The following is a 12717-nucleotide window of genomic DNA, read 5'->3' on the forward strand; positions in this document are numbered from 1 at the left end:
GCCTCTGCCTGCCTCTCCCCCTTTCAACCCCTCCGGCCACCCGGCATTTTTCTGTTTTCCGGCATTTGGGGGCGGCGGACGCGGCACACCCACTCCAGGCGCCGGTGCCTCAGAATCACCAGAACCACATGGGGTCGAGAAGGTCTCCGAGCCTGCCTCCCCAGCAGGGCGACGGCGCAGCCGGCCCGCCTGGCCCGAGGCCGGGCGCCCCCCGCCACCTACCCGGGGCGCCGGAGCCGCGCGCCGCTTCCCGTCCGCCTCGGTCCTACCCCCGGGCCGGCGGGAGTCTGCGCACGCGCCAACAGAACAGGCGCGGCGGTGGAAAGCCGAGGGCATCCACCCGGAGGCCGGCCAGACGACCGCCGAGTGCGCTCCCTACCTCCGAAAGCCCACGGAGGCGCTCCGCACGGGGATTCGGCCAACCTAGCGGTCGTTACCACTGCCTCGCGGGACCAGTGCGGCTTTCCTCCCCTTTGTTTCAAGGCATTAGGAGCAGCCTTTTTTAGATCACCATCTGGGGATCTATGGAGACGAGTTGTAAAAGGGGTGACCCGACTGCGACCCCGGGGGACAACAGGGGCAGGGCTATTCCTGGGAAAAGTCCATCCTCTGACATTCTTACCGAGATTCTCAGGATCTGTTCGGACACTTCTTCTGAGGGAGAAAGGCAGTACTGGAGTCCGCCGGGGAGAAAAGGAGGGAGGCGAAGAGCAGAAGCTGCGAGCGAGAGCGAGGGGAAAGCCCGGGTCACGTGGCGGCGGCCATGACGGCGGCCGCGGCGCGAGGGCGAGGGATGCCGCGCCGCCGCAGCCCCTCGGAAGGCTCCTTCCCCGACCCTTCCTCCCGTCCTCCCCGGCCCCTCCTCCCGAGCCTCGGTCTGGTTCTCCGGCGGAGGGGAGGCGGCGGCTCAGCCTGACGGGGCGGGGCCTGGGCCTGGGGCGGGCCCTCGGCCGCCGGCCTCGGCGCCGTAAAGTTTGGCTGTGGCGGCAAATGGGCTTGGGCGGCTCCTCGGCGGGCGGCGGCGGCGGCGGCGGCGGCGGTTCCTCCCGGCCCTGTTAATGTCGGGGCCCGGCCCTGGGAGGATGGCAGCCTAGAGCCCGGCCGCGCTGGGGTTGGGGAGGGAGGGGACGGGGTGGGGCCCGGCCATGTCGGAGGTGACCCGGAGTCTGCTGCAGCGCTGGGGCGCCAGTTTTAGGAGAGGCGCCGACTTCGACTCCTGGGGCCAGCTGGTGGAGGCGATAGACGAGTATCAGATGTGAGTGACCAACCCGGCCGCGGGTGGCCGGCCGCGGCTGCCGCCTCCCCCTTGTTTGCATCCGCGTCTCATCACTGCGTCCGCAGCCAGGGCGGGGCCCCTGCGCGGGGCTCCGAGCCCGCCGGCCCGCGAGGCTGCCCTGGAGACCGCGGGTCCACTCCGGGGGGCCTCGCCCTTCTCGCGGCTCCACCTCCAGAGGGCCAGTTTCATTCAACAGGTCGCCCCTCTTTGCGGCTCGCTGGCCCCACTGCGCTGTCTACTCAGCTCCTCTCCCCGGGCTCGTGAGTCCCCTGTTTGGCAGTCAGTTTCCTTTCCTCCTCCTCTCCCAGTTTGCCACCCCTCAATTTCGCTTTGAAAATCTCTTAGGAATACTTGTGCGTTTTCTGCCCCCGTTCCAAGGATGGCTAGTCTTTCTTGGTTGTGCGTGTGTCCATGTGTAGAATAGGAGGGGGCTGGCTGCGATTGAAGGGAGGGGGTGCCCCTAGGAAGCTGGGAGGGCCTGGGATGTCTCTTCTACAAAACCAAGAGTCCGGTCTTCGCGCCTCTCCGCCCTGCTTTCTGGTGAGTTGTGTTTTCACCATTCCACCTCGATTTCGTTTCGGTTTCTGGGACTGTTATTTGCTCTTTGTGAGTCCCACCCACCCCTTAGCTTTGGGTGGAGTCCGTGCAGGTTGTGAACCAAAGAGAGCAAACTGAATCCTCCTCCACCAAGGCGCCTCCACTCCCTCCTCTGGTCCCTCCTCCTTTTCTGGTGTATAATGTATAGCCGCAGGGTACTTGTAAGTACCAGTTTCCTTTATCAACCTCAGTCTGATTTCTTGCCCTTTCTGATTTCTTTACCCCCCCCTTCAAAAAATATAAGGGATGTTTTTTAAATTAACACACGACTTAATTGTATATAAAAAAGTCTTTCTTGCAGACATTACTGAACATGACAGTTGTCTACTAAACTGCTGTCATTTGCAAACTATTGTCATTACTTTTTGGTTTAAAGCACGTTATTGTTTGAGGTTTCAGGGAATATCTAACCTGTGCAAGGACATCTTCCCCAGGCCTTCTGGAAAGAATACAGGATTGGTAGTTTGAGAATCTACCCCCCCACACACACACACAATAGTTGTTTTTATCAGACCATTAAGATAATGTAGTGTCTAGACATGGGGGCAAATACCTGTAATCCCAATCTTGGGAGGCCCACCTGACTTGGGAGGCCATCCTGACCTGAGAATAGACCTGACCTGAGAGAATCTACTCGACTCACAGGTTCAAGGCCAGCCTCAACAATTTAGCAAGGCCCTCCACAAGATATAAAACAAAATTTTAAGCCGGGTGTGGTATCACAAACTTCCAGGAAGATAACACAGGGTTGAGGCCAGCCTCAGCTACTTAGTGAGACCCTGTTTGCAAATAAAATATAAAAATAGGTCTGGGAGTATAGCCCAGAGGTAGACAGCCTCTGGGTTCCATCCCCAGTACCAAAAAAAATTTTTTTTAAATAAAGAATTAAAAAATAGGGTTGGGGGTGTAGCTTGGAGGTAGAATGCCTCTGGGCTCAATCCACAGTACCACAAATAAATTTAAAAAATTAAAAATATAAAATAGTGTGTGGGGTATAGCTTGGAGGTAGAATGGTAGCCCCTGGGTTTCTTCCCCAGTACCAATAAATAAATATGCAAATAAATAATAGGCCTGGGGATGTAGCTTGGAATCAGAATGCCCTGAGTTCAGTCTCTAGTATGCCCCCCACACATACCCACATAAGAATGTAGATGTGTACATATTCTCTACCCCATCTCCCTTTGAATTGCCTGTGTGAAAACACCATGCTCTGGGCCATTTTCCTCTGCCTAACTACTAGCATTTATTTTTACCTTTACTTAATTTCATTTGGGCTTACAACTATCCAATGTGATAGAATGTGGACTAAAGCCCAGGTTAAACAGATTGCCCAGGATCACAAAATGAATGTTGTCATTTAAGTCTGGGATTTAAAAAAATCTCAAATCCTATCTCCTCTGACACATAAATGCTTAAGATTCTTTTTTGATGAAGCATCAATAGAGTAATCCTGTAAGTGAATTAGATTTCAAGATTTTATTCATTGGCCACCATATCTTTCCATACTTAGCCATTTAGTATCTATGTTTACTCATCCTGTATGTTAACGAACATCTCATAGTCTAAAATGTAAAGCTGCTTCTCCCTTGTGCCTTGGGACCTAGCAGCTGTGGCACTGAGCAGCAGACCTCTCAATGGAAAGTGAAGAATACCATGTCTAATTGAAATTACAAAAGAAAATTAGATATGCAAGCTGTTTAGTTAGAATTTCTAGAAACATCTGAATAAAGGTCAGAGGCACATACAAATCCATTGTTGGGTCTCATCCTAACCTTTGAACTTTGTGATTCCGAGTAGTCCTCCAATTTTAAAAATGGCAGTGTAAAATTTTAGTAGAAATATGTAATGATTGGCTTAAATTTTATAAACATATAGGCTACACATAAAATGAAGCCAAGGTTTTAAATATTTTTAATATGTCCAGAGATGAAGCCAAATTATCTTTTGTATTTGACAAAGCTCTATGGGAAGAAACTCTGCCACAAAGGAGACCAGTTGAGGATCTCTATAATGATACAAACAATTATTCACAAGAGTTAGTCACTAGATACTGAAAGTGAAGGAGGAAGAGTCTAGAATAATTGGAATTTCTGATTGAATAGAAAGCAGTGTCTTTATAGCCAGTCATACAATGTATAGGATGTGGTTTGTGGGAGGGATTTTGAGGGGATAGTACTGTTTTTACTCTCATAAGAATATTATATCGCTGGATGTGGTGGTGCATGCCTGTATTCCTAGTACTTAGGATGCTGAAATAAGAGGATCACAAGTTTGTGGTCAGCTTCAGCAACTTAGTGAGGCTCCTCTCTGCAACTTAGACTTTGTTTTAAAATAAAAAAATAAAACAGGGCTGGGGGTGTAGTTCAGAGGCAGAATGTACCTGAATTTAATCCCCAGTGACAGACAGACATGCACACACATGCATGTGCATACACACACACACACACACACACACACACACACGAATACTATAGCTTAAACAATGTTATTACTGAATAGGTGAGGACAGGGAATAAAGAGATAAATGAACTTTTATTTCTGTGATCAAAGCACTGAGTTAGTGGAATGTTTTAGTAAATACAGTATTGCACTTAGAGGAGTGTGAAAAGTAAATGTTCCCACACTCCTTGCAAGTACATTTCTGTCTTGGGGCTCTTGCTTATACTTTTTCCCCCCCGGAATATCCCTGTATCTTCAAAGATTTTTTAGTTACCTCCTTCAGGTGTGTGTTCAAATATTCTCAGCAAGGTCCTATCTGGCTGCTCTATTTATTAATTTATTTTGTGGTACTGGGGATGAAACCCAGGCCATTCTACCTCTGAGCGACACCCCCGGCCGGCCCTCCTTTCCTTTCCTTTCCTTCCTTCCTTCCTTCCTTATTTATTTATTTGGTGGCACTGGGGATGGAACCCTTCTGCTTCTGGGCTACATTCCCAGACCTATTTTATATTTTATTTGGAAATAGGGTCTCTTAAGCCAACGAGGCTGGCTTCGAACCTGTGCCATCCTCCTGTCTCCACCTCCCAAATGCTGGGATTACAAGCATGTGTACCACCATGCCCATCTTTGGCTGCCTACTTAAAATTGCGATCTCCTGCCCGGCGTGGTGACACACGCTTGTAATCCCCAGGCTTCAGAGGTGGAGACAGGAGGATCACGCAGGTTCAAAGCCAGCCGCGTTGGCTTTAGACCATTTCCAAATTAAAAAATATTAAAAATAAAGTAGGTCTGGGAGTGTAGCCCGGAAGTAGAAGGGCTTCCAGGAACCCCAGTACCACCAAAATAAATAAAATAAATAAATAAATAAATAAATAAATAAATAATTGCAGTCTCCTATCCATCTCTACCCTCTACTTCAGTCTAGCACATCCTACTTACCCCCTCTTGCTTCTCCTTCCCTCCACATAGTTCTTATTACAATGTAAAATACATCTCAACTCTATTTTATGTATTTATTTTGCAATAAATACATAACAATAGTTGCTCCGCAGGAATTTAAGTCAGGGTTTTTTTTCCCCCAGTACTGAGGATAGAACCCCGGGGCATTCTACCTTCAAACTACACTCCCAGCCCTACTTTTTATTCTTTATTTTTGAAACAGGGTCTCACTAAGTAGCTGATGGCCTCCGCAAACCATGATCCTTAGGTCTCAGCCTCCCGAATGCTGGGATTACAAGTGTGCGCCACCATGCCTGGCTTTTTTTTTTTTCCTCCTCTACTCTTCTATGCACTTAGTGTCCAGAGGAGTGTTAAGATATCAATACATAATTGTTTATTTACATATTATGTAGTTATCACATTCTATTGAATGAATGAATTCAGGAGTATACTGTGGGAGGATTAAGGGCTGATGCCAAAGTAATATAGGAACAGTTAAATATGTCAAAATTTTATTCAAAAGATGCATGGCCAGTTTAAAAAGTTGGTCCATTCAGCAGACTACCTCTTTCGGCTATCTGGGTATATGCAACCATAATTTGTAGTACTGTGGAATGCAAACTTGCTCCGAGTCAGAAATTTCAGAGTCAGTCCTGAGGTGTTTCTCTAGCATATGGATGCTCAATAAATATCTGTTAAATGAATGGATGAGTTTGAAGTCTGGATAATACCTGCTGCTAGTCATCTTTACCATGCTTTGTATTTGTCATGATTAGATATAGGATGCCTCCTAAAGAGCTAAGCTCAGGGTTGATACACTTAAGTCTTGAGAGTTGTCATCGCATTAGTGGATAAACCCATTGTAAAGGATTTGTCTAGATGGAACCTAGGGCAGTGGAGTGTGGCTGGAGAAAGTGGTTCCCTGGGGGTGTGGCCTCTGGGATGTAGCCCTGTCTTTGACTCCCCTTGCTTGCTTGTGCTCTCTTGTTTCCAGTCTTCATTATGTGAGAGTGAAGCCCTGTGGTTTTCCCTCTCCCCACTGCTGCCATCCCCTGAGGTCTTTGGTCTCCAGCCTCATGTGAACTGAATCCCTTAATCCCCAAGGAAACTGTGAGCAAATAAATCTTCCTTCCTTTCAGTTGTATAGCCAGTCTTTGATTATAGCAGTGAGAATACTAAGTATCTCTGCTGCTTATACCTTAGTCCAGGGATTCGTGTTGGTCCATGAACTATTGATAGTCTAAAAGATACAGAAATTGAGAGTAAAAATGTAGAAACTTCATAGAAATTTGGCATCTTCAGGACATCTTTAATTGTATTTTACAAAATAATTAGCCAGGGATAGATTAGGAGGGAAAAACTGGTCCTTGACTTCAAATAATTTGAGAATCACTAGCTGCTGTGTCTCCATCAGCCACTTTGAGAATAGTCCTGTTTTACTACAGTAGATCTCTAGAGAAGAATATTTAATAAGTTTCTCAGCTTTACAAATAGAATGTTAACTTTTATTTTTCTTATCTGGTATCCAGAGGATGTAGATTTTCCATCAGTGGGCAAAATCAGGCCTCATTTTGTCTTAAAAGGTACAATCTCTTGTGGATTTTGAAAATTTATATAATTTTTTTGCTTAGTTTAAAATAACTTTTTAAACAACTCTATTGAGCTCTAATTTAAATACCATCAAATTCAAACATCTTTACATTTACAATTTGCTGATACTTTAGTCAAATTTACCAAGTTGTGTAACTGTTATCACAATAAGATTTTAGAATATTTTTGCCCATTTGACATTCCTTTATGTTCCTATTCTAGCCCTGTACAATTGCTAATCTATAGGTTTGTCTTTTCTAGACATTTCATATAATTTGAGTCATTCAGCTTTTGGATATGACTTCTTTGATTTAGCATGATGTTTTTAAAGTTCATCTATATTGTGGCAATGTGTAACAGTTTGAGATGTCAATGTGGGTTCTTTTATGTAGCTAGTTTAGAAAAAACAGCCAGAACTATACTGCTGCTAGTTTAAGCAAATTTTATTACTACAAAGGTAGGAAGAACGGACAGAACTATGAAGCACTATGTCAGAGAGAGAGGAGAGGGACTCAGTGGAATGCCTTGAAAGTAAGACACTGGGGTTTTAAACATAGAACAGTTTTTATAAGGATTCATTATCTCCCATTCTGCTTAATCAATAGTCTTTCTATCTGCCCCTGACCCAATACATGTATGCACCCACCCATTATCTCCAGTATAAACCTTTGTTATCAACAAGATGTGTTACTTGGTTAACAAAGTCAGGGGTAACATAATATATGCCCTCTTTGAGGAGGCCTGTAACATCCTCCTGTGTCCTTGGGGAGTTTTAGCCTTTTTTTTTTTTTTTTTACATCTGCTAGAAGTTATTTATTATATAAACTTGTTCTTAAAATATGAAGGTCCTGGGCTACCTCTCTTTTGTGTACTTGGTAATCACTTTTGGTGAGGGGAACTCTGCATTGTAATAGCTGCCTCCCCTGCCTGAGTGCCTGCTTAGCACTCAGGCCCTACCTACTTTTTACATTTTTTAAAATAATACCAAAGCAGTTTTCCAATACTGGCACAGCATGTATCAATATTTTGTTCCATTTAATTGGTGAGTAATACATTGTACGGATACACCACATTTTATGTGTCCACTAGTTGGTGGACATTTGAATTTTGATTATTATCTGAACTACTACTGCCCTGAGCATTCACATGTATAAATTTTCATTTGTCTTGAATAGATATTTATGAGTGAAGTTGCTGAGTCATATGTTAAATGTATAACTTTTTGAAGAAACAAATTATCCAAATTGGGTGTACCATTTATATTTCTGTTATTAATATACAAGTTTTCTATATCTCCACATAGCATTTATTATTGTTAGCCTTTTTTATTATAGCCATTCAAGTGGATATACCTCACTGTGGTTTTAATTTATATTTCTCTAATGACTAATCATGTTGAGTGTCTTTTCATATGCTTACTTTTCCTATGTAAATCTTGTTTGTGAAGTATTTAAGTCTTTTTCCTTTTTTTTCCCCTCCTTTTTTGTAGTACTGGGAATTGAACTAAGGGATGATCTCCCACTGAGCTACACCCTCAGCCCTTTTTATTTTTTATTTTGAAACAGGTCTCACTAAGTTGCCCAGGCTGTCCTTAAACTTGTGATCTGCCTGACTCAGTTTCTCAAGTACTGGGATTACAGGTGTGCCCTGCTAAACCTTGCTCTTTTGCCTTTTTTTTTTTTTTTTTTTTTGGTGGTACCTCTTAGCTACACCCCCAGTCCTATTTTTTTTTTTTTTTTATTATTCTTTACTTTGAAACAGGGTCTCACTGAGTTGCAAAGGACCTCACTAAGTAGCTGAGGCTGTCTGTGAACCATGATCCTCCTGTCTTGGGCCGTCAAATGCTGGAATTACAAGAGTGTGCCACCACGCCCTGCTCTTTTGCCTATCTTTTAACTGGGTTTTTTTTTTTTTTTTAACCTATTGAGTTGTAAAGGCTCTTTATATATTATTGATTTAAGTCCTTTTTTGCACTGTTTCCTCCCAGTATATCGACTATTTTTTAAAAACAAGATTCTGTGTGATTTTAGCATTCTTTTTACTGATTACTGTCATTTAAGCAGGAATTTAAAGCTATACTTTTTTTTTTCTTTCACAATGATTCTGCTTAGGTTGGTGGTAACTATTAGCAGATTATGTGTAGAATTATTCAAATAGAGAAACTGTATCATACTATAGCTTACCTTTGTTCAGGGATGTGTAGTTAATGTTGCTAAATATAGACTATGGGTCCCTATAAAGTAGTCCATATAACTGGTAGGTCAGCAAGAGTTAGAAAAGAAAGCAAACCCAGAAAAAGAACAGTGGCCATATTATTCCTTTGTACATTCTGTCATATAGAATCATAAAAAGTGAATCTTTGACATTTTAGGAAAGAATATTAAGAAGTTTCAAGCTTTGGCAGAAAATGGAAGGATTTGATTAAGTAGTATGGTAGAGCTATCTTGGCAAATGTTATTGTTTCTTGTAGGAATTTCTTCCTTTATAATAAGGGAAACAGATTTTTCAGAAGTTGGATAAAGATATGATTATACAGAATAAAACTCCTATCTAGTAAACATTTTTTAGAAACATGATGAACTATCTTTTTCTGTTGTCTTGCTACCCTTTGTATTCCTGTCATTGCCTACCCAGAATAGCATAGTATACTTGGAACCTTATTTACAAGTTTTCTTTTGCCAGTTTTATTTCCTGTAATGTGTGTGTGTGTGTGTGTGTGTGTGTGTGTGTGTGTGTGTGTGTGTGTGTTACAGGGGATGGAACCCAGGGGGCATTCTATATTCAAGCTATAACCCCCAGCCCTATTTTCTGTTCTTTATTTTGAAATAGGGTCTCACTGAGTTGCAGAGGGCAAACTGAGATCCTCCTATCTCAGCCTCCCAAATGCTGGGATTACAAGTGTGTGCTACCATGCCTGGCTCCCCTGCAGTTTTTATTGAGAAAAATATCATAAGTATAACTCATTATTTTAAAACTCAGTGTGTACAAGTCAGTAGGTTTTACTGTATTTACAGTGTTGTACAACTATCACTGTTTCTAATTCCCAAACACTTCCATCACCCCCCAGATAAATTCTATACCTGGTATTATTCCAAATTTGCTATCTCCTGGGAACCACTAATCTACATTCTGCCCCAGTGGATGTCCCTATTCTGGACTTTCATGTGAATGGAATCATATAACATGATCTTTTACATCTGGCTTCTTTCATTTAGAGTAATGTTTAATAATATTAAGGTTATTTATATTTTGGTATGCTGTCCAAACCTCATTCCTTTTTATGATTGAATAATATTCACTGAGTGGACATACCATACCACATTTTCTTTATTTATTCTTCAGTGTGGAAATTTTGGTTTTATCTACTTTTTTACTATTATCAACAATGCTGCTATAAACATTTGTGTACAAGTGTTTTATGTGAACATGTATGTTTACTTTTCCTATATAATCAGGAGTTTGAAATTGCTGGGTCATATAGTAAGTAACTAGTTAAATTTTAATGAACTGACAAACCTTTCTACAGTGGTTGTTACCATTTTACATTCCCACCAGCAATATATGAGTGTTTCTTTTTCCATCCTTATCATTTCTTATTTTCTCTGTCTCTCTCTCTGTTTTATTTTTTAAATTATACCTGTCTCAAGCCGGGCGTGGTGGCGCACGCTTGTAATCCCAGCATTCGGGAGGCTGAGACCGCTGAGACTGGTGGATTGTGGTTCGCGGACAGCCTCAGCTACTTAGTGAGGCCCTCTGCAACTCAGTGAGACCCGGTTTCAAAATAAAGAATAACAAATAGGGCAGGGGCTGTAGCTCGGAGGTCAAATGCCCCTGGGTTCCATCCCCAAACCTGCAAAAAATAAATAAATAAATAAAATAATAATAACAATAATAATAATAATAAATAAAAATAAAAAAATAAAAAAATTATACCTATCTCCATGGGTGTGAAGTGGCATCTGCTGAGTTCTGTTATACATTTCCTTAACTACTAATAGTGTAGAGTATCTTTTTTGTACTTATTGGCCTTTTTTTGTGTCTTCTTTGAAGAAATGTCTATTTAAATTCTTTGCCCCAAATTGACCTTTTTATTGTTTATTTATAAAATCAATCCTTTGGTTTTTGCTAATAAATAGTTTTGGATCTTCACTGTATCTCTTGAACTAGCAACATAGAGCCATCCTTGAAAACTCACCTAAGGCTTATCTGCTATTTTAAAATATGATAATAATTGGGCAAAAAATGATTTCTGGTACTGATTGGCAGATAACTTTACTTTCCATAAACATATTTTCAAAAGTAGATTTTGATACAGTATTATCAGGGCTGTAATTTGGATTTGGACTAATCTTATCAGCAGATTAATGGTAGACTGATAAAATATCTCTGATACTATTATTGTTATGTATTAAAATTTTTAAGCAAAATCCAGACAACTACTTACTGGTTTATTAAAGAAGCAACTCAGGCATACTAAAGAAAGTTGGATTAGGTGCCCTTTAAGACTCTTTCCAACTCTTGAGATTTTGTTCTTACTATCTAGAGCTGAAATTTGTCCCAGTGAAATGGTATGAAAAAGCTTGTGTTTTATTTTCATCATTATTATATAGTTTGATTCTAAGTTTACCTTGAAAAGGTAGATTTACACTGAAAATACAACAAACTATTATTGTACTTAACTGGTTTTAAAAGATAGAAGTTGTTTTACCTTGTTAGAGTCGAGATAGTTTGCTTTCTTTCAATTCTAAAATATATGTGTTCTTCCTACAGATTAGCAAGACATCTACAAAAAGAGGCCCAAGCTCAACATAATAATTCTGAATTCACAGAAGAACAAAAGGTACCATAAAATAATCTGTAGATATATTTGATTCTAAATAGAAAAAGTTCTGTCTTTATTTTCCCCCCCGGTACTGGGGATTGAATCCAGGGCATTCTACCTCCGAGCTACACCCCCAGCCCTATTTTTTATTCTTTTTTTGAAACAGAGTCTCACTAAAATGTGGAGGCTGGCCTAGAAACTTAGACCCTCCTGTCTCAGCCTTCCAAGTACTGGTATTACTAGCGTGCACCACCACACCTGGCCAATTTCTGTCTTTTGAGTCCAGTAAGCAAAAAATAAACAAAAAACTGCTTTTTTAAGTAAAAAAAGTTATGCCAATTATGCTTTGCCTAACATTAAGTAAATATTTAGTGATACCATATGACTGTCACATAATGAATGTCTCACTCAGCCACATGGACTTTGTTTAGCTCTAGTGACTAGTGAAGCCCATCCACATTTTGGATAGGAAGGTGCGGTGGACGCAAAGACTGGATTTTTTTTTTTTTTTTTTGTGGTACGGGGGTTCCTGAAAACCGTTCTTCCTCCGGGTTACACTCCCAGACACCAATTTTTTTCTATTTTTATTTGGAAACAGGGTCTCTTAAGCCAGTGAGGCTGGCTTCAAACCTGTGCGATCCTCCTGTCTCTGCCTCCCTAGTGCGGGGATTACAAACATGTGCCACCACACCCAGCTTGAGACTGGAGTTTTTCTAGAGTCACTTGGGAAAACAGAAGGATTGAGAATAATTACATTCCACCTCAATACTTTATTTTATTTTATTTTATTTTTTGGTACTGGGGACGGACCCCAGGGGCATTCTACCTCTGAGCTACACTCCAAGCCCTGTTTTTTATTCTTTATTTTGGAGCAGGGTCTTACTCATTGTAAATGGCCTCACTAAGCTCACTAAGTAGCTGAGGCTCTCCGCTAATTGTGATCCTCCTGTCTTAGCCTCCCAAATGCTGGGATTACAAGTGTGTGCCACTGTGCAGAGCATTCCACCTCAATACTTTTTCTGAACTTTCATAACACTTTATCTACTTCATCTGA

The 12717-nt window shown here is 41.8% G+C and overlaps 1 protein-coding gene across 1 annotated transcript in view; it reads left to right on the forward strand.

Annotated features, from left to right (window-relative positions):
* Positions 1-1130: 1130 nt before the first annotated feature.
* The window catches only part of AIDA (axin interactor, dorsalization associated), a gene marked incomplete at its 3' end in the record, with an annotated part of 64058 nt that continues 52471 nt past the window's right edge, over positions 1131-12717 (forward strand). The window contains exons 1-2 of the mRNA XM_080698913.1: positions 1131-1255; positions 11612-11681. Of these exons, the coding sequence (XP_080555039.1) occupies positions 1146-1255; positions 11612-11681 (180 nt within the window). The 5' untranslated portion in view covers positions 1131-1145. The remainder of the gene's footprint in view (positions 1256-11611; positions 11682-12717) is intronic.

Source organism: Muscardinus avellanarius, assembly GCF_963383645.1.
Source record: "Muscardinus avellanarius genome assembly, chromosome: 7".
NCBI classification, from domain to species: Eukaryota; Metazoa; Chordata; class Mammalia; order Rodentia; family Gliridae; genus Muscardinus; species Muscardinus avellanarius.